We start from the raw sequence: 27,676 nt of genomic DNA, 5'->3' as shown, positions 1-27,676 counted from the left end.
AGCCGGGCTCTGGTTGGACAGGACGGTGTCTTACTCTCCTTAAGTCTTATTGAGGCGGCTTAAGTATTAAGCCCTGATTTCCTTTAAGCCTTATAACCCCGGAGGAGCTCAGGTGGCCCAGAGGCTGGAGCGCCTGCCCTTTCTCAGGGATCCACGCTTAGAACCGGGGCTGCCTGCAGAGAGCAGAGGGATGAAGCCCCTTTCCTCCCCATTGGCTCTCGGCGGAAGGAAAGGGAAAACAGAGGAGGAAAGAACCAGGGGTTGGCTCCAAGCAGGGGCTTCCCTGGGCACAGGGGGCCCAAAGTTAGCAACAACCACAATCTTTCTGAGGATGACATGCTGCTCTTTCACTAAAACCCCTCAAATGCAATCCACCACGGAACCAGCAGGAATAAGAATAATAAATAAAAAAATAGAAAATCAGCTTCCTTTTTTTAAAAAAACAGAAGGCCCTTCCGTTCCTAGGTTGTGTTGTGCTGAGGATGCTTGAGTGAAGGGTTGTTGTTTCCCACAGTCAGTGGCTGCCCAAGAGGAAGAGCCACGGCTGAGGTGTGGCGTCCAAAGTCCTTTCTCAACAACTGCGCACAGCCTCTCTCCTTGCCCGGACATCGGATTCAAGGCCCACAATCCTCTCCGCCTGTGCAACATGCTCAGCCTCGCCCAGCTGGTGACCTCAGCCAACCGCTGCCAGCTGCCCCATAAATGCTCCCGGAGCCGCCCTCCCAGCCCCACTGAGCTTTCAGGACTCCAGGGCAGCTCCAGATCACCTGCAGCTATGGCCCAGAAATTGGAGAGGATGGAGGGCCCGGAAGAGGCCGGGGAGCAGACCATCTTTGATCAGGTAGGTTTTCATGTTTGGGGTTTAAAGAAGAGAAGCGATTGTTCCTCTTCCTCCTCTCCTCAATCCCTCCGGCTTCAACTTCTTCAACATCTCATTTACAACGACTGTTTTCACCTGCTCCCAGGGTCTCTTCCTTGGCTGCCAGGGAGGGGGAGTCTACTAGGTTCTCATCCATATAAATTGTGGAGAACATTTTGCCATGGTTTTGATTTTTTAAAAAAGTAATAGTTGATATTTTAATGCTTTCATTTTCAAGCTTACCTTTCTTTCCTGATGGTCTTTATTCAAATAAATAAATAAATGGAAGAATAGTTAGCCATGAAGATTAGATTTAGATATTTTAAAAATCTCACCTTTATTATTTTTACAAGTAATTCAAAGCAGCAGAGAGGTCTACTATTCCTTTCTCTTTCTCTTTCCCCCGTGGGGTGGGGTGGCTGAGAAAGTGATTGCCCCTAACTCACTGATAGAACCCGCCGTCTCCTGGCTTCGAGCCCTTTAGGTGGCTTAAGATTTCTTCATTGCTAAATGAAAGTGGCTCTCTCTCTCTCTCTCTCAGTATTAAGGGAGTGTTCAGTTATGACCACTGGGAGCAAAATGTCTGTTGCTGAAAGCAAAGCAGGCACGGATGGTGTGGCTTTTGCCTCTGTTTTAAAGCAAATCATTGGCGCTGTTAAGTGAGTCACCAAGTCAAACCACCCAGGCTTCCCCCCCCCCCCCGGGCTTTGCCGACTGGGAGCTGGCCTGGAAGGTCCCACCTGGCCATCCGATCGAGGGTCCTCGGACCCTGCAGCCTTAAAAGCTGGCCGGTTGCCAAGCGTCCAAATTTTAATCATGCGACTGTGGGGATGCTGCAATGGTTGTAAATGCGAGGACTGGTCTTCAAATGATTACTAAATGGTCATATGTCAAGGACTCCACGTATCTCAGTCAGATCAAGGCTCTTGCTCTTGCTAAGCAGTTCCTTGTGGCTCTCAGCGCTTGTAAAGTTCAGGAGGAGCAACACATCCTGTTCAATTGGGGGCCATTTTTTATCACAAACATTTTTGGTGGCTCTTCAGTTTTTGGAAAACCTCTAAGAGAAATGCAGAGCTTGGCAAAGGGCCTCTTTTCACTGCGGGCGATGAAAAGAATAAAACCCCCGACTTGCAAGGCAGCTCCACTCATCGCCCCGCAGGGAGCCCACAAGGTCTGGAGGGGGTGAAGACTGGCTGTGCAGGGAGCCCCTCCATTGTCCCTGGAAGGCAGGGGAGGCCCAGATATTCAGGTCAGCCCGTCCAGAGGGGCTTCTGGGAGCTCCTGGGAAGCTGTCAGCCTCATCACTCCTCAGAGGGGCTTCGGTTTCCGGCTGAGATTGTGGCCGTGGGGTTGGCCGGAGGGCGCCAGGGCAGGCTCAGCTTTCTCGCCCTGCACTGCACAACCCGGCACTTCTTTTCGCTTGAAAATTTTCCACAGAAAAATTATGTAACAAAAATTCCAGTTTTGCGATATGCAGTGGCAATGGAAGAAATGTTGCAATCAGGCATATGCAGTGCATGTGTGTGTGTGTGTGGGCGGAAAACAACCCACCACTGATTACGACAGATTAAATACTGTAAATCCACACCCTTCCCCCCCAAAAAAACATGCTTGCAAAAGCCTGAGGGCAACTTGTGTGATGCAACATCGAACGTGGGTTTTTGTGAGTTAACTGGAATCTGGATAAATACATAAATAAAGGTTTTAAAGGGAACGTTTTATTGGAGCTGGATAGGAGAGTTAATTGGACCAACTCATGCTGGACTACAATTCCCATCAGCTATGCAGGTTAGAAAGGTAGGCATTAATGATGGGAGATTTGTTAATTATCTGAAAGGCTTATAATTCAAAATGATGAAAAAAATCACTTTTCTTGCAATATCATCTTATCTCATTCATTCATTCATAATTAAATTCATGTCACCAATTCTTGTTCCTAGTTTTCAATGGCATAAAATTGTCCCCTGCTCTGGGTGTGCGTCTTGTTGTCAACCAGGTGGTAATAACAGAGGGACACGCTGTCACCTTCCACATCTGTGAACTCCCATAATGCTCAGCCATGTGAGTGTAAAGTATGGGAATTGTTACTACTCTGCCTTGGGAAATGAGTTAAATAGCATCTGGTTTGATTGAAAAGGTGCAATCCTCTCTCCCCTTCTAGCACTTTCTTTTCCTTCAGCACATTTGTCTGTCTCACCACCTTCCTTCTCCTCCCCTCTGGAAAAGAAGTTTGCAATTCTCAGCCACTTACCAAATGCTTCCTGTGAAGAGGAAGTGATTGTGCAGCTCTTCCCGCCCGCCCTGCGGTGTGTGCCGAGACTTCCTCTGGAGGAGGAAGAGGAGGCTGTTAAGCAAGCCCCAGGGCTGCTCTAAAGGAACAGGCGTTGAGCAAGGGTTGTTGTAGCGGGTGCCTGGGGCTAGAAGTGCTGCTGTTGCTGCTGCCCAAAGGCTTCTCTACCTCCAGCCAAGGTTGGCACCCCCTCAGAGTGCAGGACACCCATCTAAATCCACGCTTACAATCCAATGAGGAGGGAGGGAGGGAGGATCCTGAGCACATGCTGCCATTTTGGAGGGACACTGGGAGGAGAGTCAGTTTTTCATGCCCCTTTACTCAGCCCCCTTCCCTGCCCCTTTTCCAGGCCCTCGGCATCTTTCTATGGTGGCGACCAGAACTGGACCCAACATGGGAGGTGCTGAAGAGCTATCACTCCTGTGGTCTTAATTTGTGCACATTATTCAAGTCTGTCAAGATCCTTTTCAATCTTGAATGTGTCTTTGGAAGACTTCATCTATTCCCCCCTCAGGCAACTGCTGAGTTCTGGAGCCTAAATCAGGCTTTAAGCTCTTGTTCAGTTAAGTTAGAGATGGGACTCCCAGCTTTTCTCTCCAAGGTCCCACCGACTCTCGGCCAAGCGGGAAGGAGACCAGGGATTGCCAATCCAGGGCCTGCGCTGCATCCCCACATAGGGTTCTAGACTAGCCTACGCGAACCAGCTTCAACCGCTCGGCGGTTTGGAGCCGCTGCCGGAAGGAAACGGGCTCAGCTGCGCGCAGAGCTGCTGCGGCCCACGAGGAAGGTTCGCTTTCAGCCAGAAGGAAGGCCTTTCGCTCCCGCGTGGAGCCTCGACCGGCTGGGCTCGTGGGCGGGAGGCCGCCTCCATCAGCCAGGCACGCGGGGAAGGGGCGGCGGGGACCGGCTTTCCCCTCACCCGCCGATCTCAGCAGACCAGGGAGGCCGGTCGGGAGACGCCGCGGACGCTCCCGGGCTGCGCTCGCTTCCACGCAAGCAGGCTCGGGAGACGCGGCTCTGCTCGCGGCGCCCGCCGGCCGAGCCTTCTCCGCCCGGGCAGGAGCAGCCGCCTTCGCCAGCGCCCCGGAGTTGCGCTGCCCTGCGGGGATGCGCCGGGCCTTGGCGGAGCGAGAGGGCGGGGGGGGGGGCGGCTGGGCTCCCTCCGCACGTGCCGAGAGACACGCGGCGAGGCGCCCTCGGGGTGGGGGGGGGGTTGAGCCTCTCCGCCCGGCCCCCGGAACAGCCCCCCCGCACACACCCTCCGCCCTGGGCCAATGGGCGGCGGCGGGCAGGGCGCGTCACGCGGAAGCCGGCCGGGATGCCTGATTAGCCGGCGTGGCTGGCGAGTCACTTTGTCTGGCCGGCGCCGTCCCAACTCCGCTCCGCTCCCCCGGGCTTCTCCGGCACCATGATCGCCTCGCACTTGCTGGCCTACCTCTTCACCGAGCTCCACCACGACCAGGCGCAGCGGGTGAGGCCGGGCAGCACGTGGGTTGGGCCGGGCGCGCTTCCTCCGCTCCCCGCCAGCGCCGCCGGACGCCCCGGACCCCGCCTCGCCGGCACAGGCGCCCCCGGGGCTCTGGGGGGAAAGGCCTGGCGGGGGGGGGGGCTTTCCCGCGACTGCGCCTGGGGCAGCGGCTGAAGAAGCGGCGCGGGTCAAGGGGGTGAAAGGCGCCCGGCAGCCCCGCTTCTCTGGGACTTGGCTGGGGGCTCTTCCGAGCGGGCGGGCCGGCGGCGCGGGAAGCGGCTCTTTCGCCCGTCGGGTCACTCCCTCCCTCGCCTAAAGAAGCGCCGGGGAGAAACTTCCCAAGAAAAGGCCGGGGAGCCCTTTGCGCCTGGAGCCTCTCCCGGAGCCGGCGCTTCCGTGGCTACCCAGCCTAGCGAGGACGGCCCCGGCCGGGCCTGGAGTGAGGCGGGCCGGGCGCCGCTAGCATCTTTTCCCCCTGCCCGAAAGATGCCGAGCGGCAGCTGTGGCCCCGAAGGGTCCCCGGGATCATCCCGCGCTTCCCGGCGGCGGGGCCCGAAAGGCTCGGCTGGGCGGCGCCCGCTGCCCGCCGTCAGTTCGCGCTCCTGCAAAGTGGTGCCCGCGAGTGCCGGGCGCGGCCGTCTCCAAAGAGGTTGCGGGCTTCCCGCCTCCCCTGCAGAGGCCCCCGAGGCCCGGGAGGGGGCGGAGCCTGAAAGGGGGAGGCCAGGAGGGGCCGGGGGCGGGGCGCTGGTCGAGGCATAAGGAGGGGAGGGGGCTTTCCCGCGGAGCCCTTCCCCGAAATGCCCAGATGCTGGGGCTCTTCCAAGGAAGCTTGGGAAGCTCCTGTGCCCTCCCCCCCCCGCACCCCCTAAGGGCACGGCTTCATCTTCTCCAAGGTCCGAAGGGGGGGAGAAGGTTATGGGTTGCATGAGGAAAATGTGGCCGTGGTGCCAACGTTTCCATTGCTGGTTTTATTTGTGGTAAGGATGGCTTTATTCATAGGTTGAGCAGAGGTCGTAGGAATGCTCTCAAGAAAGGGAAGTAGAGCATTGTTGGGCAACTCTGTGCCGCACCCAGCCTTGCCCTCGAGTGCAGCCACTCCTTCTGTGACAGCCGTGGTTTCCCAGAATCTCTTCTCACCTCTTCCTTCGCTGATTGGGATGCATCTCCTGGCCCTGGTCCCCTTTTCCTTGGAAGGATGTCGGAGGGTTCCAGCAATGGGAAACCTTTTAAAAAGCTCCCCATTCCTCCTTCCTTGGTGTTAATGGGATTCAAAGGTTATCTGGGGACTCAGCAGCCCGGTTGGGGACTCTGCGGAGAAAGGGGGGGGGGAAGGGAAAGGAATCCTAAAGAAAAATGGGCCCCCGTCTTTGCCATCTCCCCTCCCCCCCCACTCAATTGCACTGGCATGGCAACGGGACGGGGGTGGGGTGGGTGGGAGGCAGAGGTGGCCCAGAGGGGCTGGTCCCATCCTCTTCCTACTGCAGCTCTAGGATTGGTGGACGTTTTGCCCCAGCTAAGGAGGGAGTGCAGCAAAGCCAGAGGAATCAACCAGCCATGTTGCTTATTGTGCATTGTGTGTGGGTGATGGGTGGGGGGGGCACCTTTGGAGGGGAGGCAGAGCAGAGACGGGGGGGGGCAGCGGAGGGATTGGCAGAGACGTCATGGACTAGTTTTTCCAACCTGGGTCTGGTCCCTCTTTCGCACAGGCCTCCCTTGCTGATGAGGTGGCATCAGGACTGCCCACAGACCTTCTCTCAGTAACCTCCAAAAGAAGTTATGCCAAGCTCCTTTGGCCGAGGGGAGGAGCCTCCGCCTTCTGCTGTGCCCTGGAGCCCCTTTCCCCCTGGGGGGTCTGCAGTGCACACCTAGGCGCTGGTCTGCCCCCCCCCCCAAGTGTAGGAGGGAGGGGCTGTCTCCTTTTGCACAGGCAATGTCCTGCTTGATTTTGCTGCAGAACGGGCAAACTCGGGGCAGGAAGGGCAGTGCACACTTCGTATGGCTGCCAGGCAGGCAGAACCTGTAACTGCTGCCCTCCAGGGTATAGGAGGGGCTCTCCTTTGAAGGGCTGCGGGCAATCTGCCCTTGGAAAAAGGCATGACCCGCAGGGCCATAAAATTTCACCCGAGGTCGAATCACTTCAAACATGTAGACTCTGACTGCCAGAGTGTGTAATCTGTAGCAGAGCGGGAGAAAATATCCATCTACCAGTTTTTCTTACAAATCAGACTTCAGAAAATATCGTATTTGAGAAAAGGAAATCCTAACTTCCCTTGATGGATTGCTTCAGAATTTTAGCATCCTTTACTCTGTTAGGTTGTGCAACTTTATTTGGGTTCAGTTTGGAACCCAGCCTTCAGGTTGTGAAGCATCTCCTGCTGCTACTGCCACCACCTTCACCTGGAGGGCCTCTACGGTTGCCTTGGGAGAAACTCCCTTCCCTCCGTCTCCCAAAATCCAGAAGGTGGAGAGAGTTTCATTCAGCCTCTCTTCCCCATTGGTTGATTTCCCCCAGTGCCCTTGAATTAGAATCCAGAACGTTGGGCCTGGACTGTCACCGTTAAGAACCGTAACAAGGCAACACACACCGTTTTACCTTCAGCGTGTATCTCATTGCTACAGTTGTTGAGTTATAAATTAGACTTGCTATAACTGAGGCATCATTATAAGATGTAATTTGGATGTTGGAGTTCTAGGAATAAGGAATTGACAGTAAAATGAGACTAACGTATTTCTGCTCTCTAAAAATATGTCAGTTGAACACAACAAATAGATGCCATTTGGATGCAGAAGTACCAGTACTGATTGGGTTTGGCTTCCTGCACGGATTAACTGGAAGGGCTGACCTCAAGGCAACCTGCTGCTTTGGGAAGAGCCCAGAAATTAATGCCGGTGCCCCCCCCCGCCCCCAGGTCACCACACCTTCCTTAGCCAAACCAGCATCCAAAACAACTTTCTTCTCTTCTCCGTCACCTTCTCTTCTGTATCCAAATGGGCACCTATTTGTTGTTCTCTTGGTGCCGCTATTGGCCTTTGTTATTGTTTACCATCTGGGTCTCTTGGTGTGATTGTGCTGATGGGCGCCAGCCACCGCCCCGGGGGAGGGGGGATTGTTGTGCTGAAAAGGAAAGTGGGGGATCCTTCTGGTCTGAAAGGAGAGGGGGGCTTCCTTTCGAGCCCTCCAGCATTTGCCCTTCTGGACAGCTTGGACAGAAGCACCTGAAGTTAGCAGTCGCTTTCCACCCGTGTCTCCCATCCAGCGGCTGAGTAAAGCACAGGCAACGTGTAGAACGAGGGAGGAGATGAGCAAGGAAGAACCAGCCAAGTAGGAAGCTGACTCACTGGGCACTGGGCGAGAAATCTGCCAAGAAGGAAAGTTAATCTTTTGACCTCATAGGCAGAGGGAGCTCCGTTCCTTCCGGGAAATGGGAAGGCCTCCAGCTCTCAGCTGTCTCTTGCCTTGCCTTGCCTAGCACATTGTGGTTCATGGTAGACCCTGACTGGGCTGCCCTGCTGTGGGCTGGAGGCCGGTTGACCTCTGGTTCTGGCACTGAGCCTGAGTAGCTCTGGGCATGAGGGGGGGGGGAGGCGGAAGGAGAGCAGCCCAGGAACGGATTCGCCCACCAAGGAGATTCCGGAAAGCATTCCTCGCCCAAACTCTTCTTGGTTGAGGGCTGTGGGCAGGCAGCCTGGTGTGACAGGGGTCAGAATTTTGAGAACATATTTATTTTCACGTAAGGTTATGTAAGGTTGGGAAATCAAGTATGCAGGAGCTGCCGAAGACTGATCCGACCCGGGCATGAGAGCAAGTCAGGTTTGCTTTGTTGAACCAGTCCTTGTGAGCCTTGTTCACACGTCCCTCTGTCAAGAATCCACCCAGGGACTCCATGGCTTGGCAGGGTGTGTGGCTGCGCTTGGCCTTGGCACACGAAGGCCGCCTGGAAGCGGAGGGCTCGATCTGGAGCCTCGGGGGGGGGGGAAAGGGGGGCCCTGGGCAGAGAGGGGAGGGTGTGCGGATGGCCAGGGGCTCCCCAAGCAAAGCTCCTTGGGCTGACGGAAGCCGCTGGGGCTGATGCTGCTCATTGACGTCTGGGCTCCCTGGAGGCAGGCAAGGAAGGGGCCGATTCCCAGGCTAACCTTCCTGATCCATGGGCCTTTGGAGGTCATGCCAGAGCGCCTGCCTGAGCCACAAAGCTGGCTGGGTGATCTTGGACCGCTCTCTTCTCTTGGGCCCAGGAGGAAGAGGGAGGCCAGGGCAGGCCATTCCTGAAAATGCTGCCAAGAGAACTGGGGAGGTGGGGGTGGGGTGGGCTTGTCAGGCAGTTGCTGGGAGTCCAGACTGTCTCATTCAGCTTCACTACCGTATGTGAGAATGGAAAGTGTTCCCCCCCCCCTCTCAAAAAACAGTCTGCCTGGGAATGTTTGAAAGAGCTCTGTAATTCCAGGGCAAGGACAGGCTACGGACTCCCTCCTGTGCCTAGTGCATGGCATGAGCCTGGCCATGAGCAGGCTGTGGGCTCTCACGGGCAGCCTCCTCGCTCCCTTTGAAAAGAAATGTGTTATTCAGACACACCCTCCCTTCTGTCCTGGTGGCCACCTGCTTGGGAAAGCAAATAAGCTTCAGTCTCTGTTTGTGGAAAGGAAAAAATTCAGAAGCTCCCGGCGGCGGCACTTCCTGTTCCACTACAGAGGTCGGAAGCAATTGACAGAGGAGGAAGCCGAGGGGCTGCACTCTGGCTAGAAACAGGGGCGGCAAACTACAATTGTGCCTTGTAGCATAACGCAAATCCCTCAAGGCAACTGCTTTACTTGGACAACTGACGATACACTGAATGGCCATCAGGCGACAGGGATAAGTTGAACCATTCAATTTCAACTATAGTAGAACTGCCAGAAAAGCCGCCTGGAATTCTCTGAAACCCAGAAACTCCACCTGATTTCTGTAAACGGGGAAATCCATGCCTAGGAGTTTGAGAGAGGCAGGGGGCTAAATAAACAAAGCCACAAGGGAGGAATTTCTTGAAAAGGTCTCTTGGGAGTTAAGGAAGGTGTGGGAAGACCAGGTGGCTACAGGTCCCCTACAGAGCGAGGGTGAACGCAATGAAAGTCACAGCCAGCGTGGAACCAGGTGAAAGCACCACGCCTTCCCTTCGAAAGAAACGTCAAAATCAAGTGAAGGATAACGGGGGAAAATCAATGAGAATTTCTCTCTCCAGCATTGAATTAAATCAATGGCTGGAAAAATCAAAGCACTAACCCCTCGTTTTCCCCTCCCCTCCCTTGAGGGTATTAAAAGATTGGTAGCTTTCTATTTTTAGCTGATTGTGAAAGCAAAGGTCCCTGTCGCTTTCTGCAATCTCCCCCCTCCCCCCTGTTAAATCAAAAGGTTAGGCTCACCTGTGGACCCTCCTGGCTGCTGGGAGCTGGGTGGGAAAGATGTCACATCAATCAAAAATCCCTCTTGGGGGACAGGAATGGTGGCAATGAGCGACTGATGCGCCTTCTAGTTTGCTCCCAAATGCAGCCTTTTAAAGTATTGTTTTTGTAGCTGGGAAATAAAGGCCTTGTGGCGTTTCTGTGTTACAACCTTTTAGCCCTGGTTCCTCTTGCAGCCGGTTGCCATGAGATTCTGAAATGCAGAAGTGGCTCTGCTCAGCTCCAGCCACCGCATCGTCTTGGAAATCCTGCTTGTGTAGCATGGAGTGGCATAAATTTTAGGGAACCTTTGCCAAGGGATGAATAAACTTAATTCTGGAACCGGCAGCAATTTCTGACCACAGAACTTGTTTCCCCATCAGGAGATGAAGGGTCTGCAATGGAGGAGATGTGGGGTGGGGGAGAGTCTTTAAGTCAAATGTGCCTGGCTGGCCAGCTCCCTCCAGAAATCGACCCTTCTCTTCTTCAACTGCATTTTAATCGAGTAAAAGTGGAGTAATTAAATCAGCAGTTCCCAAAGGATGCTCTCTGGCAGGCCTTTAACGAGGCAACTTGGGTGGCGACACACAAAAGCCCCCCCTTGTGCCTGCAGCTGTGGGATTCCTGCCCTGCCCTGCCTTTGGAGGACCTCCGTTGGGGAGTTGTTGGCCAGTCTTTGCAAGCAGCCTTCCTGGACCGGCTGGATTCTGAGCCTTCCCTCCAGGCAGCAGGACCAGCCGGGCAAAGCAGATCTGCTGCCGTTTGACCCCAGGTGCAGGATGCGACCCTGGGAGGTTAGGGTGGAGAGGGCGCTATCATGCAATAATTCACTTCGGCCACAGCTTTGGGCATCTCAACACACCTTTATCTCAATTTCTTCTGGACTTTTTTTTAAAATGGCTAGTTCTATCATTTCCATGGGTTTTGTTTTGTAAGCCTTTCTAGCTCTGTGTGAAATAGGCTGCAATCAGTGTTCTGTGGTTTTTTTGGGATGTTCCCAAGTGTGCCAAGGCATATCTTAAAATCCCACCATCCATTTTCCCACGTTGGTGCAGTGGGCAATTGGTTGGCCTCCTTAGGATTAAACTTCTCAGTTCAGCCTTTTCCTGCCCACAGTGGGAACCGACTGAGATTCTGTCCAGACGCTGTTGGGCTGGGATGGCCTGCATATTGGCTCTTGTAGTTCCTGAAAGTGTTTTGAAAGTGGCCTGACGCATCTTTCTCCTGTTGCCAGGTGGACAAGTACCTTTATCACCTGCGGCTTTCGGATGACACCCTCCGTGACATCTCAGAACGGTTCCGGAAGGAAATGGAGAAGGGCCTGGGGGCCGACACCAACCCTACGGCCTCCGTGAAAATGCTGCCGACCTTCGTGAGGTCCATTCCTGATGGAACAGGTGAAGTCTCAGCTCCCCCGCAATAAGGAGCCCTCTTGGTCCTATAGAAGTTCAATTCTTCCTTAGATCGAATGCTTAGAGCATCTTTAGAGAACATTTCTTAAACTTTTGGATCTTTCCTATACAAATGGGCCTCCAAAGACGGAGACGGTGTTCTCTGAATTCTGGAGCTTATGTTGTAGTATGTTTCTGGAGTAGTTTTCACCAAGTTGACAGCCGTTTGGGAGACTTGAGTCTTGTATGGTTTATTATACCCTTATATGCCTAGGTGAGGTGTATTATTTTTTCTGCTGAGGGCCATGCCCACATGCCAGAAAGTATTTGTTGAGCAATGATTGTTAGCCTTGGTAGAGGCACCAAGAAGGATACTCTGGGCATCTCCCTTGGGCAAGATCCCGATCCTTTGTTGCCAGTGTGCCCAGGTGCCTGTAGCTCAGCCAGTGTATTCCTCAACCTGGAAAAAGCTCAGCCTCCCGGACGTTCCTCTTCATGGTGGTGAGCTACAGGCCGAGATGGTGAGTTGCAGGTTTCCGTGAGGATTGGCAAGCAAATGTGTATCTCTAAAGAGCTCAGAGCTCCTTGGCTTTCTGAATCCTGCATGCATACACGAATGAAATGGGCTCCATCTCCCCCCCCCCCCCAATCTTCCAACAGAGGAAGGGGACTTCTTAGCATTGGATCTGGGTGGCACAAATTTCCGGGTGCTAAGAGTCAAAGTGGCAGATAACGGCAGCAAGAAAGTTGAGATGGAAAATCAGATCTATGATATTCCGGAAGAACTGATGAGAGGCACTGGGGTGCAGGTGAGTACTGTAGTTTTTCTCTGACTCTCCGATTTTAGCCCTCTCACCGTCCTAGTCCAGCTGATGTGCCACCGGGGCAGAGAACCGCTGGATTCTACGGAAAATGTAGTGATATACTCTTTGTGGCAACTCCAGCTTGTTTTTCTGGTCCAAAAACAATTCTTGTTTCCTTTGAGTATCTGTAAATTTTCCCATCTCAAAACATGTAATTCCACTTTTATTTATTTAATTTACGTTGTAGAACTTTATAGTGTATTGAAGGCCATAGAAAAGTTAAACAATACAATGACACTTACAGAGCAGTACAGATCAAAACTGAAAAGCCAATAATATTTAGTGGAATGATGTCTAAAGACCCGAGAAAGCCTGATTGCAAATGCGAACTGTGTGTCTAAGGGAGGAGAAGGCGGCTGGGGGGCTTCCTTTGGTTGCAAACAGGGTAACTGGGTTGGGGTGAATCCAGAGATTGGCCTGAAAACATTTTCATGACCAAACTGAGTAATGTCATCTGTGCCAGCAGGGAGTAGGGAGTTAGAGCAAACCCTACTCCCTTCTAGCACTGATGATGTTACCTAGTTTGGCATGAAATGTCTGCAAGAAAACTGTCAAGCTAGAGAGCACCAAGGAGCCCTCATTTCTCATTTCAACCCTGAGCTACAAATATTCTCTTCTGACTGTAGATTTTTTGGGGACAGAGTTCATGTCTCTGGTATTGGAGGTAGCACGTAAAAGTCACTTGCCTTTTGATTTTGATCTGGTTGTGATGCCTTTTCTCTAGCTAGATTGGAGTGAAGGCTTTGGCAAACTGAAACCATTGGGTGGCTGGATTTCCTAAAGTTGCATTTCTACCTTTTCAGCTCTTCGACTACATTGCTGACTGTTTGGCTAACTTCATGGGGCAGCTGCAAATAAAGGACAGGAAGCTGCCCCTGGGCTTTACCTTCTCCTTTCCCTGCCACCAGACCAAACTGGATGAGGTAAGTGAGATTTGTGTTTCTGAGAGACAAATGTGTTAGACATTCTCCCACATGTGTCCACCTCTGGCCCAGAGATCCTCTGGCAGCCTGTGAAGGAGAGGGGCTTCATCTGTCCATAGCTGCTCCTGACATCACCATTGGGCTTCCTCCTTTGAAGCTGACCACATTCAGAGCATCTGCCTGGTGTGTAAAATCCATTATGCCGGAGCACCTCTTACCCCAGAGGCACAGTTGGGGGGGGGGAGGAAGTGGGTGAGATGGGGGGAGTCCTTATGGCTGGTTGGGACTGAGGTGGGCATGGCCCCTCACCGGAGCTCCCCAATCAGTCTTGTCTTCCACCGCCGGAGGATGGGTTGTGCCAGGGATCTGTGGGAGCCACGCAATACACCAGGCTGATCAGACTGCACTTCCCTCGGGCCGCTGTGGCCCCAAGAGGCCGAGCGCAGAGCTGAAACAGCGTAACGGAGGAGTGCTGGGGAGGGCCCAAGGGCTCCTGGGGCCTTTGGAATGTGCAGGAAAGGGAGGGAAATCGCCGCTTGGCATTCGGCCCCCTGGAGATGCTGGGCTTTGCTGTACTTTATTCCAGGAGGGGGCTCAGGAGGAGGGACGGAGAGGCTGCGGCCAAATGAAGGCCCACTTGAAAGTGGGAACCATTTTCTTCTCACATTTTTTTATTCTGCTCCAATCTACAGAGTCTGAGTGATTTTTCAGCAGAATTAAAATAAAAAGAAATATTCAATAAAGACTCCCGAATGCTCACCAGAAACATTGAGTCGTGGTTTAAACTATGGTTTAAATAACAGGTCCTCCTCCAGATACGTGGACTTCAACTCCCAGGATCCTCGGGGAAGATTTCTCCATAGCACCTCTGCAGGCTGAGGCGTTCTGGGAATTGAAGTCAGCACTTCTCGGATGGGGGTACCTTGTCACAGCAGATGGTTCTCGGACACGGGGAGCAGAGGCCCTGCAAGAGAGTCTCGTGAAGGGGAATTCCTTGTCACTTTTACTCTTTTCTCAACCAGAGCATCTTGGACACGTGGACCAAAGGATTCAAGTGCAGTGGTGTGGAAGGGAAGGACGTGGTTTCGCTTTTACGGGCAGCTATAAAGAAGCGAGGGGTAATTAAAGTCCGATCTTTCCCCAGCTTGAGGTTCTAGGGAGGCCCTAGATTTCCCTGGGGATCTGTTACGGGGTCATGGGGGCTTCTGGATTCCTCCCATAGGCGGTCAGTGGGGTTGCTGCTTTCTTTAAAATTGTTTGGAAAAGTGCAAAACCCCTTCATGCCGTGGTAACTGCCAGCCCAAAAATGTTTCTGTGGCACCACGCATTCACTCCAACCCTTCCAGCTCTCTGCCATTTGCGCAGAGATCGGAGGTGGCTTGGGGCCCGCAAGGGGCCCGGCATCGGCTGCATGCGGGGGTGGCCGGGAGCTCTCTTTGCAGCAGCCGCAGCGGCACCGGCACCTGCCCTGAGCGTCACGCAAGGTAAGTCCCCCGGGGTGGCTGGAAGGGAAGGCAGCTGCTGCGTGGCGGGAAGGAGAGCACCTGCCACGGACGCCTTGATCTCCAGGACTTTGCTGCTTTGCCATTAAGTCCCAGCACAAAGCCAACTGGGCCCCACTGGCCTGCCCCGTCTTGGGCTGCCCCTGCTTCCAAGGCCTGGGAGGAGGAGCCCTGGGTGGCAACTGGGCTGCATAGCTCTCACTTAGCGCTTCCTTTTCCCAATCCCTGCGCTACAGGACTTTGAAATTGACGTCGTAGCTGTGGTGAATGACACCGTTGGGACAATGATGACCTGTGGCTATGACGACCAGAACTGTGAAGTTGGACTTATTATTGGTAAGGGGGTCTATTTGGGCATAAGGAGGCCAAGCAGATCCCCTTTCCCACTTCTGTGGCAAGCCCGTGCCAGTCGAGAAGCAGAAGCCAATTTTGGCCCCATCAGAGGCTCCCTCCCCCTTAGATTCCTACCCCACAAGGTGTCTGTCTGGACCCCTGGTTTAAATGGGGTCTTGTTTCTACTCATCAGTGTGACTGGTGCTTCTCGACAAAAGATCCACCACATATGTCCGAATGTCCATCAAGAGCTTCCACCAGCCCAGTGTCTGATTTTTGCAAGATAGACCACCCTCTCCTTGAAGGGCTGGGTGGACTGGACATTAACATTTGAACTACTACAAGTCCATGTATTTGCCACACGCTAAGTAATAAACAAATCCCCCCCCTTAGATTTCATCTGCTCAGCTCCGGGCATCTGCTTTATGACGAGAGCTTCTCTGTTGCCCGTTGCTCTGTCCCTGAAGTCCTCTTGGCTTCCGCCTTGCCTTCTCCCCCGTAGGAACCGGGTCAAACGCTTGCTACATGGAGGAGATGCGCCACATAGAGACGGTGGAGGGCGACGAGGGCCGCATGTGCATCAACATGGAGTGGGGAGCCTTCGGAGACGATGGATCCCTCAAGGACATCCGGACAGAGTTTGACCAAGACATTGACATGGGCTCCCTGAATCCTGGCAAGCAGCTGTAAGTGGGTGGCCGCAGCCAGAGGGTGTTCAGAGATGTGGGGCTCCTCCAGTCCGAGGAGGGCAGGCCTATCAGGCCCAAGACGGACTTCCAAGGCTGAAGGACGGAGGGTCCGTTTCCCTTCTGCGGCCCTCAGTCATTAAGAGGAACCTGGGAGATCAAATGTATGGCTGCATCTCCCAGGAGCCCTTTAGGATGGGATGGGAACATCTGTTTTTATGGTGATGATTGCATTCCCCTGGGGATGATGATTGACCCATGGACTCTCCGTGCCTGGCCAGTGGGCTCCACCGCGTGTGGCATGCTGAGCGATCCACCCTCTGAAACCTGCCGACCTCTTTGAGGCTGATTGTGCTCCCTCCCTCCCTCCCTCCCGGCAGGTTTGAGAAGATGATCAGCGGCCTCTACATGGGAGAGCTGGTCAGGCTCATCCTGGTGAAGATGGCCAAGGAGAAGCTGCTCTTCAACGGGAAGGTCCCCGAAAACCTGAGGAAGAAGGGCTGCTTTGAGACCAAATACGTCTCTGCCATCGAAAAGTGAGTGGCGGGTCAGGGCCAGGAGCCCTTTGGCCTTCAAGAACCCATCAGACAGGGAGGAGTCGGGGCAGGTACGGCTGACCCCAGGAACACCTGGAAATGAGGCCCAGACCGTTGAGCTTCCTGGCTGTAGACCCTGAGGACAACCAGCCGCCCCCACCCAAAGAGAGAGATTCTTGTATGGAAGGTAAAAGTGGGATTGGACACACAAGGGATTTGCCTCCGGTGCAGAAGCTGTCAGTGTACACACACAACAAACAACAAGTGGTCAATCATGATCCTAATCATAAGTCATCACAAGTGAAATACCTTATTCAGGATGTGAAATAAGCATATATCAGTTAGGAAGCTGGTCTGCTGGTATCGCACTGGTTTTCTTCGAGCAGCATTTTAATGGTGACCTGCATGGAAAGCAGCCTTGGACTCGTCCTGCCTGCTGGGTCTCCTGCGTGTCTTCGGCATGAGGGGGAGGTTTGGACCTTGGCCGGCCCAGACAGAGCTTAGGGGGTGAGCTAAGGCCCTGAAGGTCCCTGGGGATTAAGCCAATGGCTCCTCCCCAGGCTGGCCTACTTCTCAGGGTTGTTGTAGGGAAAACAAGGCGGTAGGAGTGTTGTGTAAGCTTTCCTGGAATTCCTAAAGGAAGGCCGGGATAGAAGCCCACCTCCAGGCAAATAACTAGATGGGCAGGAATCCCCTGGGCTCCCTGAGCCTCACATGCCAAGGAGCTCCTGGCTGTGAAAAGGAAGTTGGCCCTTCCGTGGGCGCCAGAGGAGGGTTAGGAGGGACCCTGCAGCTCATCCCTGCTTAGGGCAGGAATCTCTGTCTAGCTTTGCAGCCGAGCAGGGCTGAAGATGTCATGAAGGGGAGGTCCGGGGGGGCTGCAGGATTTGGCCATCCCAGAGAGGATTTGGGCAGAGACGGAGGCAAGCAGCGCGCCAGGGAGAGGCCTTTTGGGCTGGCCAGGACTTAGCCCGGCTCCTTCTCTGACCTCGCAGGGAGAAAGAAGGCATCTCAAAAGCCCGCACCATCCTGCAGCAGCTGGGCCTGGACCCTTCCCACGAGGACTGCGTGGCCACCCAGCGAGTCTGCGAGATCGTCTCCACCCGCTCGGCCAGCCTCTGCGGGGCTGCTCTGGCCGCCGTGCTCAAGCGCCTGAAGGAGAACAGGGGGGTCAACTGGCTGCGCACCACCGTCGGGGTCGATGGCACCGTCTACAAAAAGCACCCCCAGTAAGTGGGCCCAGGAGACCCAGCTGGGGGGCCCCGAGTGGGTGAAGGCAGCGGGTCGTAGTTGGAAGCATCCTTTGAGGTCCAGAGGGAGAGGACACTGTTGAAGGAGCAAGCCAAATTCCTCCTTTCCTTCCTTCCCTTTTTCTCCTCCTGTCCTGGACTCTGTAGTTCCTTGGCTCACTTACTGAGTTTGGAGGGCCAGAGCGACCCACGTAATTACAGGCAGAAATGAACGGTGTGGGTGTCATATCCATATCTCACAATCTCGGGTGAGCTCAGGGACTGCAGGGCTTGCTGGCTTTAGCCTGAAAGAGGAAGTGCCCAGGGGCTCCGTCCATAGTGGAGCGTCACCGGCCTCACCCTGATCCTGGTGCCCTCCAAGATGCCCTGGGAGAGGAGTGGTGGCCGGAAGGCAGATGTTTGGTCTGCATGGGGGGCAGCTGACGTTCCCCTGTTAGAGGGGCTGTTTTACTTGGGTCACCTGGGCAAAGTGGCCGGAGGACCCAGGAAGAGAAGAAGGAAACGGGGCTGGGCCAGAGTTTCAAAGTCCTTCCTGGGCAACCGGCTTTCAGTCCCTGGGTCTCCCAGCTCCGTGCCCCATTCCCTGGCCAAAGCAGGGGGAGCGAAAGGGCTCCCTCGGGGTCTTGTTGCAGGGAGGCGGCTGTCTGCTTTTAAACCCGAGTGTGCAAGACTGGAAAGGGTCTCCCTGAGCAGCTGCTGCCTTCGCGGCTCCCTCCGAGCCAAATCTCCCCCTTTGCTCCCGCCCGTGGCAAGGGGAGGCTTCGGCAGGGAGTGTTGCAACAGCCCTCTTCTCCATCTTTCTCCCGCATAGTTTTGCCCGCCGCCTTCACAAAGTGGTACGTCGCCTCCTGTCTGGCCATGAAATCCGATTCGTCCGCTCAGAAGACGGCAGTGGCAAGGGAGCCGCCATGGTGACGGCCGTGGCGTATCGGCTGGCCGCCCAGCACGAGGCCCGCCAGGAGATCCTCCGCCCTCTCCGGCTCAGCCAGCAGCAGCTGCTGGAGGTGAAGAGGAGGATGCAGCGAGAGATGGAGTGGGGCCTGGCGCAGAAGACGCACGCCGAGGCCACCGTGAAGATGCTGCCCACCTATGTGTGTGCCACTCCGGACGGGACGGGTAAGGAGGCCCCCCGGGAGCCCCGCCGGAGCAGGGGGGGGAGGTATGGCCAGGATCCCACAGCCCGCTTGTGAGTGATGCAAATGGCAGGACACACCTAACTTCCATGATGCTGCTGTGATGCTCCTGATGCCTCCAGGGGCCCATGTAACACAAAAAACCCTCCACCCAAGCCAGGTTTAGCCTGCACAGCTATCGGAATGCTGGTGAGCCTGTTGAATAAGTTTGAAGGCTGCCCCGGGGCGCCTCTGGCAGGAACCGAAGCTGCTTCCTCTCTCTCATTCTGGCTTCCTGGATATATGCTGTTGCCAGAGATTTCCTTGTGGACTGTGTCCTTGGAACAGATTTTATTTGTTCCCTCAAAGCATCGCTGGGGCAGAGACCAACCACCTGTGTTGGCCTCTGCTGGAGCCCCATGGTGGCCCTTCCGAGGGAGGGAGGGAGGGAGTTTTCTCGCTTGCCCTCTGAATGGTTTTGCGCATGACCTGGAACAGAGTGCTCAGCCTTCACAGGTGCTTTCCAGGTGCCTCATTCCCAGCAGCAGCCCCAGGTGCCATCCTCTTCCAGAGTTGTGCTAGGTGCTGCTGTCAGTGCATCTGGAGGCCGTCATGGGGACCAACATCTAAGGATGTTGCCAAGGGTCTCCTCCTCCACCTCCCACCGTTGTGGCAACTTTTGTGCTTTGCAGAACGAGGCTTAGAAGCTCTCCTGATGTTTTGGAAGGTCTGGGTGGAGCAGTGGTGGTTGTAAAAGGACCTGGATTTTGGTTTCAGAAAAAGGAGACTTCCTGGCCTTGGACCTGGGTGGCACCAACTTCCGGGTGCTTCTGGTGCGCATACGAAACGGGATGCGGCGCAGCGTGGAGATGCACAACAAGATCTACACAATTTCAGAAGATGTTATGCAGGGCACAGGAGAGGAAGTAAGGGATCCTTGGAAGAGCGGGAGGGGGTTTCAACAGATGGAGAAGTCCAGAGCGACCTCCCTGGCAGCTCAAAGCCTCTTGGCTTCAGGGTCTCTGGAAGGGCTGGGAGGCACTAGGAGAAGCACCCCTACTGCCAGGGGTCGCTCTGGGAGGCATTGCCAAAATCAAACAGGTAGTTCTTGATCTTTGGTTTAACCAGTGTTGGAAATTACGATGGCCTCGAGGGTGCTTTACGATCGATAAAGCACTCCTGAGTCTTGCAGAGGGTTGTAAAGCATCTTCCCTGTGGCCGCGTGATTGGATGAAGTTCAGTGGTGAGAAAGATTTTGCACATAGACAAGAAAAGCCAAAGCTACAGCTACAGTTTAGGGGAAACCTGGTTCAAGAGCAGCAGTGACTGTGAGGGGGATCTTGGAGTCCTAGTGGGCAATTCAATAGGAGCCAGCCGTCCGCAGCAGCTGCTGCCCAAAAAGCTGCAGCTCAGGTTCTTCTTTCTCCTGGCAGCTCTTCGATCACATCGTCAGCTGCATTTCGGACTTCCTGGAGTACATGGGGATGAAGGGGGCTTCGCTTCCCCTGGGATTTACCTTCTCCTTCCCTTGTCAGCAAAAGAGACTGGATGAGGTAGGCCTTCTCCCGTTTGCTTCCAAAGTGTGTGTGTGTGTGTGTGTTGCTTGTGGGCAGCTCCGATGACGAAACGGCACCAGGCGGCCCGAGGTATTAAGTTGGATCAAAAGGCAATGAAAGCAAAAAGTATCCATAAGATCACTAGAATTGGCCAAGAAAGGACCAGGAAGGTTAGTCGGTTAATTGATTCAGAGACATCCCTCCCCCCCCCCCATTGCCCGAGGGAAGGAGAACCCGAAGTCCTGAGGGCTGTTGGAAGAAGCCTTTCTCCATAGCTTTCCTAAAAGCAGCAGGGAAGGAGCCATGTTGAGAAGGGGGCAGGGTGGGGCTGGAGACCCGCCCTGAGCAGGGATGTTTTCCTTCCACCTTCGTGTATTACGTCTTTCCAAACACCTGGATTACCCAGAGGGGAGACTTTGCACATGTGGATGGGCTGCCTCCTTTGGCCAGTGCAGGAGCTCTGCTGCAGAGTCAAGCAGGGAAGCCTCTGGATGCAGCAGCTGGAAACGCACCCGGCTTGCTTGCTGATTACACTTGCAGCTGTTTAGAGCAGCTTAAAAATCAGCTGGGTGGATTTGAGCCTAACCTGAGGCCAGGCAGATAAAGCTGTTGGTAGATGATCCCGAGATAGGAGGTGATTTCTGTGCTCCTTTCCTCCTTATTTCTCTCCCCCCCCCTCTCTCAGGGCATTCTCCTGCAATGGACCAAGGGCTTCAGCGCTTCTGGCTGCGAAGGAGAAGACGTTGTGGGTCTGCTGAAGGAAGCCATCCTCAGAAGAAAGGTACATCTCCAGATGGGCCTTTCCAATCACAAAATTTATTTATTTGTATTTATTTATTTGTCAAAAAGTACAAGGAAACAAGTACGAAAAAAATGGCACTCATAAATGGTCATAAATAAGCAAAGCATAGCCATAAAGACATAAAGAGACTACATATAAATGGGGACAGTAGGACAGGGAGGGTAGGCAGGCAGTTGCGCTTATGCATGCCCCCTTAGATCCATTTGATCAAAATTGATCCATTTTGGAGAGAGAGAAAACCAAACGAGTGATATTTGGAATATTCTTCATGTGGACTGAGGTTGACCAATTTTGATTTCTAATTCCTTTTTACATCGGGGTAGTTTCATGTTCCCTCATAGAATGGCAGAATTGGAAGGGACCTTATAGGACATCTAGTCCAGCCCCCTGCTCAGTCATTTCTGACAAGTGGTTGCCACTTGTCTCTTCTTGAAAGCTTCCGGACTCCCTTTTTCTTCATTCTCCTTAGGAGTGTGAACTAGATGTGGCAGCTTTGGTGAACGATACGGTGGGCACCATGATGAGTTGCGGGTATGAAGACCCTCTTTGTGAAGTGGGGCTCATTGTTGGTAAGTACCAAACCTTGGTTGTTAAAGCAGTGATTTTAATTGATGGAGGGGATCATACCAAGAACATCGTCCATGGGCACCGTCACCTCACAGAGGAAGCCAACCAGGTGGAGATCCATTTTGTCCTTCCGTCTGGATGAAGGTGGCTGTGGGCGAGAAGCTGAGCTCCTCTCCGGTTGGCGGTCGTGCTCGGCCCCGCTCTGGGTCCTGGATCCAGGGGTTCGTAGGCTTCAGAGCCATCTCATTTAGGGAGAATCATCCAATGAAGATATCAGACAATAGAACGAAATCCATCTCTCTGAACTCTAAACTTGTTGGAGTCGTTGCCCGCTGGAGGCTGGGCTGAAGATGCTCCCCTTGGAGTCTCCTGGCCTCATCTTTCCCTTCCTCCCAGCAACTGTAGACCCTCAGCCGTGCGGTTGGGACGTGTCACGTGCTTCATACAACAAGGGAAAAACCACACCAGTGTAAAGAAACACAAATGGGTTAATATTTCAAAATGGAATTTATTTCATAAAATGCAAAATGTATTAAGTAGTCCCTCCTTCTGGAATTCTCCGAAGCTGCTTGGTGGCCCTGGGAAAAGGACTACAGAGCAGATGGGGGTTGCTCCCAGTTCGACCCACATCAGGCGAAATGGTAGTGGTGGCGGGGGTGTGTGGGGAGGAGGCTCCTTCTGTGCATGTACAGAAGCATTGCGAGTATGAGCGAATCCACCTCTGGCACAGAGATCACCTTACACAAAATATGTGGCACCTATTAGTAGAACCTGAGGTTAGCCTGGGAAAACGGGGGAGGCGTGTGAACAAAAGAAAAGCTCCCCTTTCGTTACTTTTGGCATAAGAGGGGGGGGGGGAGTGAAGGGGAAATGTGGTCCAGCTTTTGAGATCCTGTTTTAGATCCTATGCCAGTAACCCAGAGTTTGCTCGTCGTGTGTCTTGGGGAAGCTGCTCCTGGTCTTTGCAGCTTGTCTGTGCGTGGCATCTGAGGGCAAGGACTTGGCTTCTTGCTGAGCTGATCTACCTCTGCTTGGAGGGATAGAAGTTCTTCCTGTGTGACGGAGCCTCGCGCCTGGGCACTCCCTGCCACATTGACACGCTTGGCCCTCCTATGGTCCATGTCACCTTTTCTACCTTCTGCCTCTTGGTCCTAAAGCGGCAGCTGTTCCTTTGGCCTCTGAGATCCTCTCCTGTTGCTTTTCCAGGAACTGGCACCAATGCCTGCTACATGGAGGAGCTGAGGAACGTGGAGCTGGTGGCTGGGGACCAAGGCAGGATGTGCGTCAATATGGAGTGGGGGGCCTTTGGGGACAACGGCTGTCTGAAGGACCTCTGGACAGAGTTTGATGCCACCGTGGACGAGAAGTCCCTCAACCCTGGGAAGCAACGGTGGGTGAACTTGGGCCCTTTGTTTTCCCCCAGGATTAGCAGGCGCACGAAGGAGTGCATGAGGGAGGGGATTCACTCTCCCTGATCTACCTGGACCCTCCTTGCTGGATTCCCACAAGACGCCTATATTCCACTGAAACAGGATTGGTTGGTTCCACATTTGGGGAGGGGGGGGCAGCCACTGTCGGAGCGCATGATGCAAACAGGGTCCTATTCTAGGCTATAATGTGGTTTATTTAGTTGGGCCTTATGTGTTGTTGAGCAGTAATGAGGGTTTTTTAGCATGCGAGTTGGTGTCCTTCAGCATTCATTCACAAGCTCCTTCTCCCTCCCAACATTTCAGGTTTGAGAAGATGATCAGTGGGATGTACCTGGGAGAAATTGTCCGCAATATCCTGATTGACTTCACCAGGCGAGGACTTCTCTTCCGTGGGAGAATCTCTGAACGGCTAAAGACCAAAGGGATCTTTAAGACCAAGTTCCTGTCTCAGATTGAGAGGTGAGAGCCGGTCAGACCTGATCGGGATCTGGGCCCAGAATCTCCACTGGCCACAAGTAGAGAAGAGCCTCTTCCCCCTCTCGGACCTTCCTTGGGCTCCCCTTCTTTATTATGGGATGAGCAAAAGGATGGGTGAGGTGCTTCCTTCAGAGGGACTGCTGCCTCCTAGTGGCCAGGTTTACTTACCCTTCTGCAGCCTTTCCCAATCGCCAGGTAGTTTCTAGGACTACAAATCCCATAACATCTGACCCAGTGAAATTGGAGAAGGTTGGGGCAGTATTTCCATGGGAGCAGTTGTATTCTGGTCCTAAAGTTGGAGTAGAATTGTAGCAGAGCCAAGGATATTTTCCCCCCTTCTCTTTATGTTATGTAGTATTTGAATCACGCAATGAACACAAATTATACTTATTGCTATTTTCTCCCAACATGAGGTGGAAAAGGCAGAGTGATTTTCTTCTGCTATGTATTCTTTGTGTAAAGCGAACACGCAAAAAGATAAGTGCACGTATATATCATAGACATACGCATCACACACACATGTTTTACCAGAGCATCAAGTGGATTATTTCCTGTGGAAAGAAGTCATTGACCAGGTGGAAGGTCAGAGCAGTTCTTTGAAAGAAGGGCCGGTGGATGGACAATGCAATATCCTTAGCGGCTGCTAGGATGCTTTCAGGTTCATCATCAGTGAATTGGAAACTGTGAAGTGACCTAAGATTGCGCTCATCTTGGTCGCCCTTGGAATTTCCATTTTGGCCACAAGCTCAGAATTGAAGCCAGGGCAGGAGAGGGTCCTTCTGAACCCAGGGGTTGCTTTGGGTCAGAATGACGATGGGAGCCTGAGCAGCCCCAGGCCCAAGCAGGCCAGAACAGGGAAGCCAAAACCGCTTTTGCCAGTCTGCTTGTCCTGGGCCATCTCCCGCTTCTTCCATTCCTATGGATCAGGGAGCTGTTTGAGCCCCTTCCAGATGTTCCCTCACTGAACTGAAAGTGTATTCAGCCTCTTCTTACCTGTCCAGGTTGCAGAACAGAATAACAAGAGTTGGAAGGGACCTTGGAGGTCTTCTAGTCCACCCCCCGCTTAGGCAGGAAACCCTGCCTATACCGCTTCAGGCACGTGGTGGTCCAATCGCTGGGTGACGACTCCTGGCTTTCCAGCCTCTCCTCCTCCTCCCCCCCCCCCCATCCAGTTGCTAAGCCTCTGTGTCGCGTCTTGTGCCCTCAGTGATTGCCTGGCGCTGCTTCAGGTCCGTCACATCCTCCAGGACCTTGGTCTGAAGAGCACCTGTGACGACAGCATCATTGTGAAGGAGGTGTGCACCGTGATCGCTCAACGTGCCGCCCAGCTCTGTGGGGCAGGAGTGGCCGCGGTGGTGGACAAGATCCGGGAGAACCGACATTTGGACTTCCTTAAGGTCACCGTTGGTGTGGATGGCACCCTCTACAAACTGCATCCACAGTAGGTCCCTCTGCTTGGCCTGGGTGTGTGTGTGTGTGTGTGTGTGAGAGAGAGAGAGAGGGGTTTGGTGCTCTAAAGCTGCGTTTCTCACACTTGGCATCTTTAAGATGCGTAGACCAGTTTCCCAGCCAGCACCTGCAGACACCCGTTCTCAGAATACTAGCGGGGGAATCCTGGGAGTGAAAGCTTCTTAGAGCTGCCTAAGACAAGAACTCCATGAGGTGGAAGGTAGAAGGGGGGAGGGGGGGGCAGAAGGTGGCTTTTTGCTGCACCAGTCGGCCCCAGCGCCTTCCGCCATTTGCACGGAGGCGTCCTTCACCTCTTTGGCCCTGCGCAGTGTGACCTGGTGCTGTGTTGTTCTGCAGTGCGATTGCACGTGATTTGCCATGACAAGAGACGCAGTTACTGGATCTCTGTTTCCTCAGATATGTGGGGAGCCACTCTAAAGCAGACCCAGAAGTGATTTGTAGAAACAGTTCAAAGTGGAGGGCAGCTGGCATTTTTTTTGCAAGGCCAAGAAAGAAAAATGAAAGCAAAAAAAGGCCCAACGGGGGGAGGGGGAAAGAAGAAGGCCAGGTGACCTCCTCTTCCTCTCTGCTCTCTCTGCAGCTTCTCCAAGGTGATGCAGGAAACTGTCAAGCAGCTTTCGCCCAAGTGCGAGGTGTCCTTCCTCCAGTCTGAGGACGGCAGCGGGAAGGGGGCGGCCCTTATCGCTGCAGTGGCATGCCGGTTGCGGGAGGCTGGCCAGCATTGAGAAGCGCTCCCAATTACGCAGATGTGGCCACCACTCCCTCCCTGCCGGGTCTCCAGAATCCTCGTGTCTTCCAAAATTGCTCCTGATAGAGCCCCCCTGGGCCTCTTTGCACATAGATCGCAAGCCCCCCTGTAGGATACGGGACTCTTCTTCCAGTTGACCTCTAAGAGCTGTTTGGTGTCCTTCAGCCACCTCTGATCCCCCTGTGGCCGTCTCACATCTGGAGCCAGGTCCAGAATGGAGCATAGCATAGCAGAAGCACAGCCGTTTCTACCGAAGGCAGGGAATCTGCTTAGACTGTGACTTCAACATTTGTAGTAGGACAGCAACCATCGGTGTGAGGAGAGCCGGGAGGTTCTCCAATCATGACTCTTGAGAAAAGCTTAGGGGGAGCTGCTTTTGGGGGAGCAGAGGCTGGGACGTCCCAGGGCCCCAAGAGGCTGCCTGCTGATCTTCCTCTGGGAAGCTGCCATGCTATCCAGCACATGGGCTGCATGTGGCCTGAATGCCCTTTTCTGCTGCAAGCAAATCCCCCTCCCTGCAATCAGTCTGAAGGCTCCTTCCACCCCGAAGCTGGCAAAGGAACGTCATGGCCCCATCCAGGAGGGAGGGAGACGCTCCCTGGGCCCTTGAGGAGCTCCGCTTCTATTTTCCCCTCACAACGTATAAGCCAGCACCTTAGTTTACAGCTGCTCTCTGAATCGGCTTCTTTTTTTTGAGTTTTCACCTCTGCCAGGTTTGGGACTGCAAACCCCCCCCCTCTCCCCATCCCCGGTCCTTTGGGGGTGGGGGGAGGAAAGCCTCTTCCCCACCTCTCTTGGGGAAGCTGAAGTGCATTTTGAAGGGGGAGGAGGAGGAGGAGAAAGCCCCCTCCAGACAGTGAACCGTGAGCTTCCGAGGGAGGCCGCTGCAGGGAAGCAGCCTCCAAAAAGCCAGGCAGGCAGCTGGGAGTCCCCTCTTGCCTTTCCATGGCCTCCTGCAGATGACAAGCTTCCCTTCCAGTTCTGAATCCAGGCACGGGACGGGCAGCTACCAAGAGGGAAACAAGGCTGCTGTTTTCCTCAGAGTCCACGAGCGGCAAAGAGCCAACGACCCAAAACCTCTCTTTACGGCGGAAGCCCTGTTTCACCGGAGTCAGACTTTGCCTGGGACATCCAGTACAATTTTGGTGGTCATTTTGAAGAGAAATTATTCTATTTTTTATCTCTCTATGTATGTATTTATATTTATGGCTTGGTTAACTGAAATGGAAACGTTCAAGAAAATATTCCATTTAAAAATACACTCCTATTCTTCTTTTAAGCATTTAAAATGATTGGCTATTTTCGGAAAGCTTCAATCTTGCAATAAAGAGGAACCGTTCCAATCATCCTGTGTGGAAAAGACCAAATGAAAATTTGCAATGGGACAAATATTAAGTTTACCTATTTTTATACAAGGGAAAACAAAAGGAATAATCCAATGCCAAACCTTTTTGTGGAGACTTTACTGACAATAATACCTCTCTGCCGAAATGATTGAAAACAATATTTGATCTACTGTAATTACAGAGAAAGTAATTCCCTATATATGTATTTTTCTATGGAATTTACATTCATGAGATTGTCGAGAATGTAGAAATGCCTTGTATTTTCTTAATAGTGTGCTGGATTTAGTGAACAGCACCTTTTGCTTAATAAGATTGTTCAACTTGAAAGAAAGATTTAGTAATAAAACCTCTTTTGTCAGACTTGGGTTTGCTGTAGTCAGAAGGGGGGGGGGGTTGCAGGGAGGCCCCGGGGCAGCCTTGGGAAGGCGGTGATGGTGGGGGTGAATCCTTTGGCAAAGCCCTGAGCTGGGACGTAATAGTAGGCTTCTGATTCTCACAATTTTATGTTATTGCTTTTGTGTTATTGAGAACTATTATTTATTAGTCACTTGAGACTCCCAAAGAAAGAAAGAGACAGGACGGTTCAATCAATATAGTCAGATTTTCAGTCTTGAGTGGGAACTCTGAGTCTGTCTGTCTGTCTGACTGCCTGCCT

The 27,676-nt window shown here is 53.4% G+C and overlaps 1 protein-coding gene across 2 annotated transcripts; it reads left to right on the top strand.

The window, feature by feature from the left end:
• Nucleotides 1–517: 517 nt before the first annotated feature.
• On the top strand, nucleotides 518–27,379 carry LOC309395958 (hexokinase-2-like). 2 transcript variants are annotated; one of them, XM_081960663.1, is made up of 18 exons: nucleotides 518–841; nucleotides 11,264–11,426; nucleotides 12,081–12,229; nucleotides 13,087–13,206; nucleotides 14,229–14,324; nucleotides 14,945–15,044; nucleotides 15,544–15,727; nucleotides 16,108–16,263; nucleotides 17,259–17,492; nucleotides 18,325–18,629; nucleotides 19,403–19,551; nucleotides 20,059–20,178; nucleotides 20,867–20,962; nucleotides 21,453–21,552; nucleotides 22,757–22,940; nucleotides 23,284–23,439; nucleotides 24,665–24,898; nucleotides 25,508–27,379. In XM_081960663.1, exons 1-18 carry the CDS (start codon nucleotides 647–649, stop codon nucleotides 25,650–25,652), a joined length of 2,886 nt encoding a protein of 961 aa, XP_081816789.1. In that variant the 5' UTR covers nucleotides 518–646; the 3' UTR covers nucleotides 25,653–27,379. The 2 variants fall into 2 exon arrangements, with proteins under 2 accessions (XP_081816789.1, XP_081816790.1); XM_081960664.1 differs by lacking the exon at nucleotides 518–841 and adding an exon at nucleotides 4,543–4,620.
• Nucleotides 27,380–27,676: the final 297 nt, after the last annotated feature.

Source organism: Natrix helvetica, assembly GCF_964273705.1.
Source record: "Natrix helvetica genome assembly, chromosome: 8".
NCBI classification, from domain to species: Eukaryota; Metazoa; Chordata; class Lepidosauria; order Squamata; family Natricidae; genus Natrix; species Natrix helvetica.
Note: the sequence above shows the minus strand (reverse complement) of the source record. Positions and strands in the feature narration are given on the sequence as shown.

Excerpts from the sequence above, each read along its gene's own strand:
- LOC309395958 (XM_081960663.1), top strand. The coding sequence starts at position 647 with ATGCTCAGCCTCGCCCAGCTGGTGACCTCAGCCAACCGCTGCCAGCTG. Across the intron at positions 15,728-16,107 it reads CTGAATCCTGGCAAGCAGCT|GTTTGAGAAGATGATCAGCG; the intron begins GTAAGTGGGTGG and ends CCCTCCCGGCAG. Across the intron at positions 21,553-22,756 it reads TGAAGTGGGGCTCATTGTTG|GAACTGGCACCAATGCCTGC; the intron begins GTAAGTACCAAA and ends TTGCTTTTCCAG.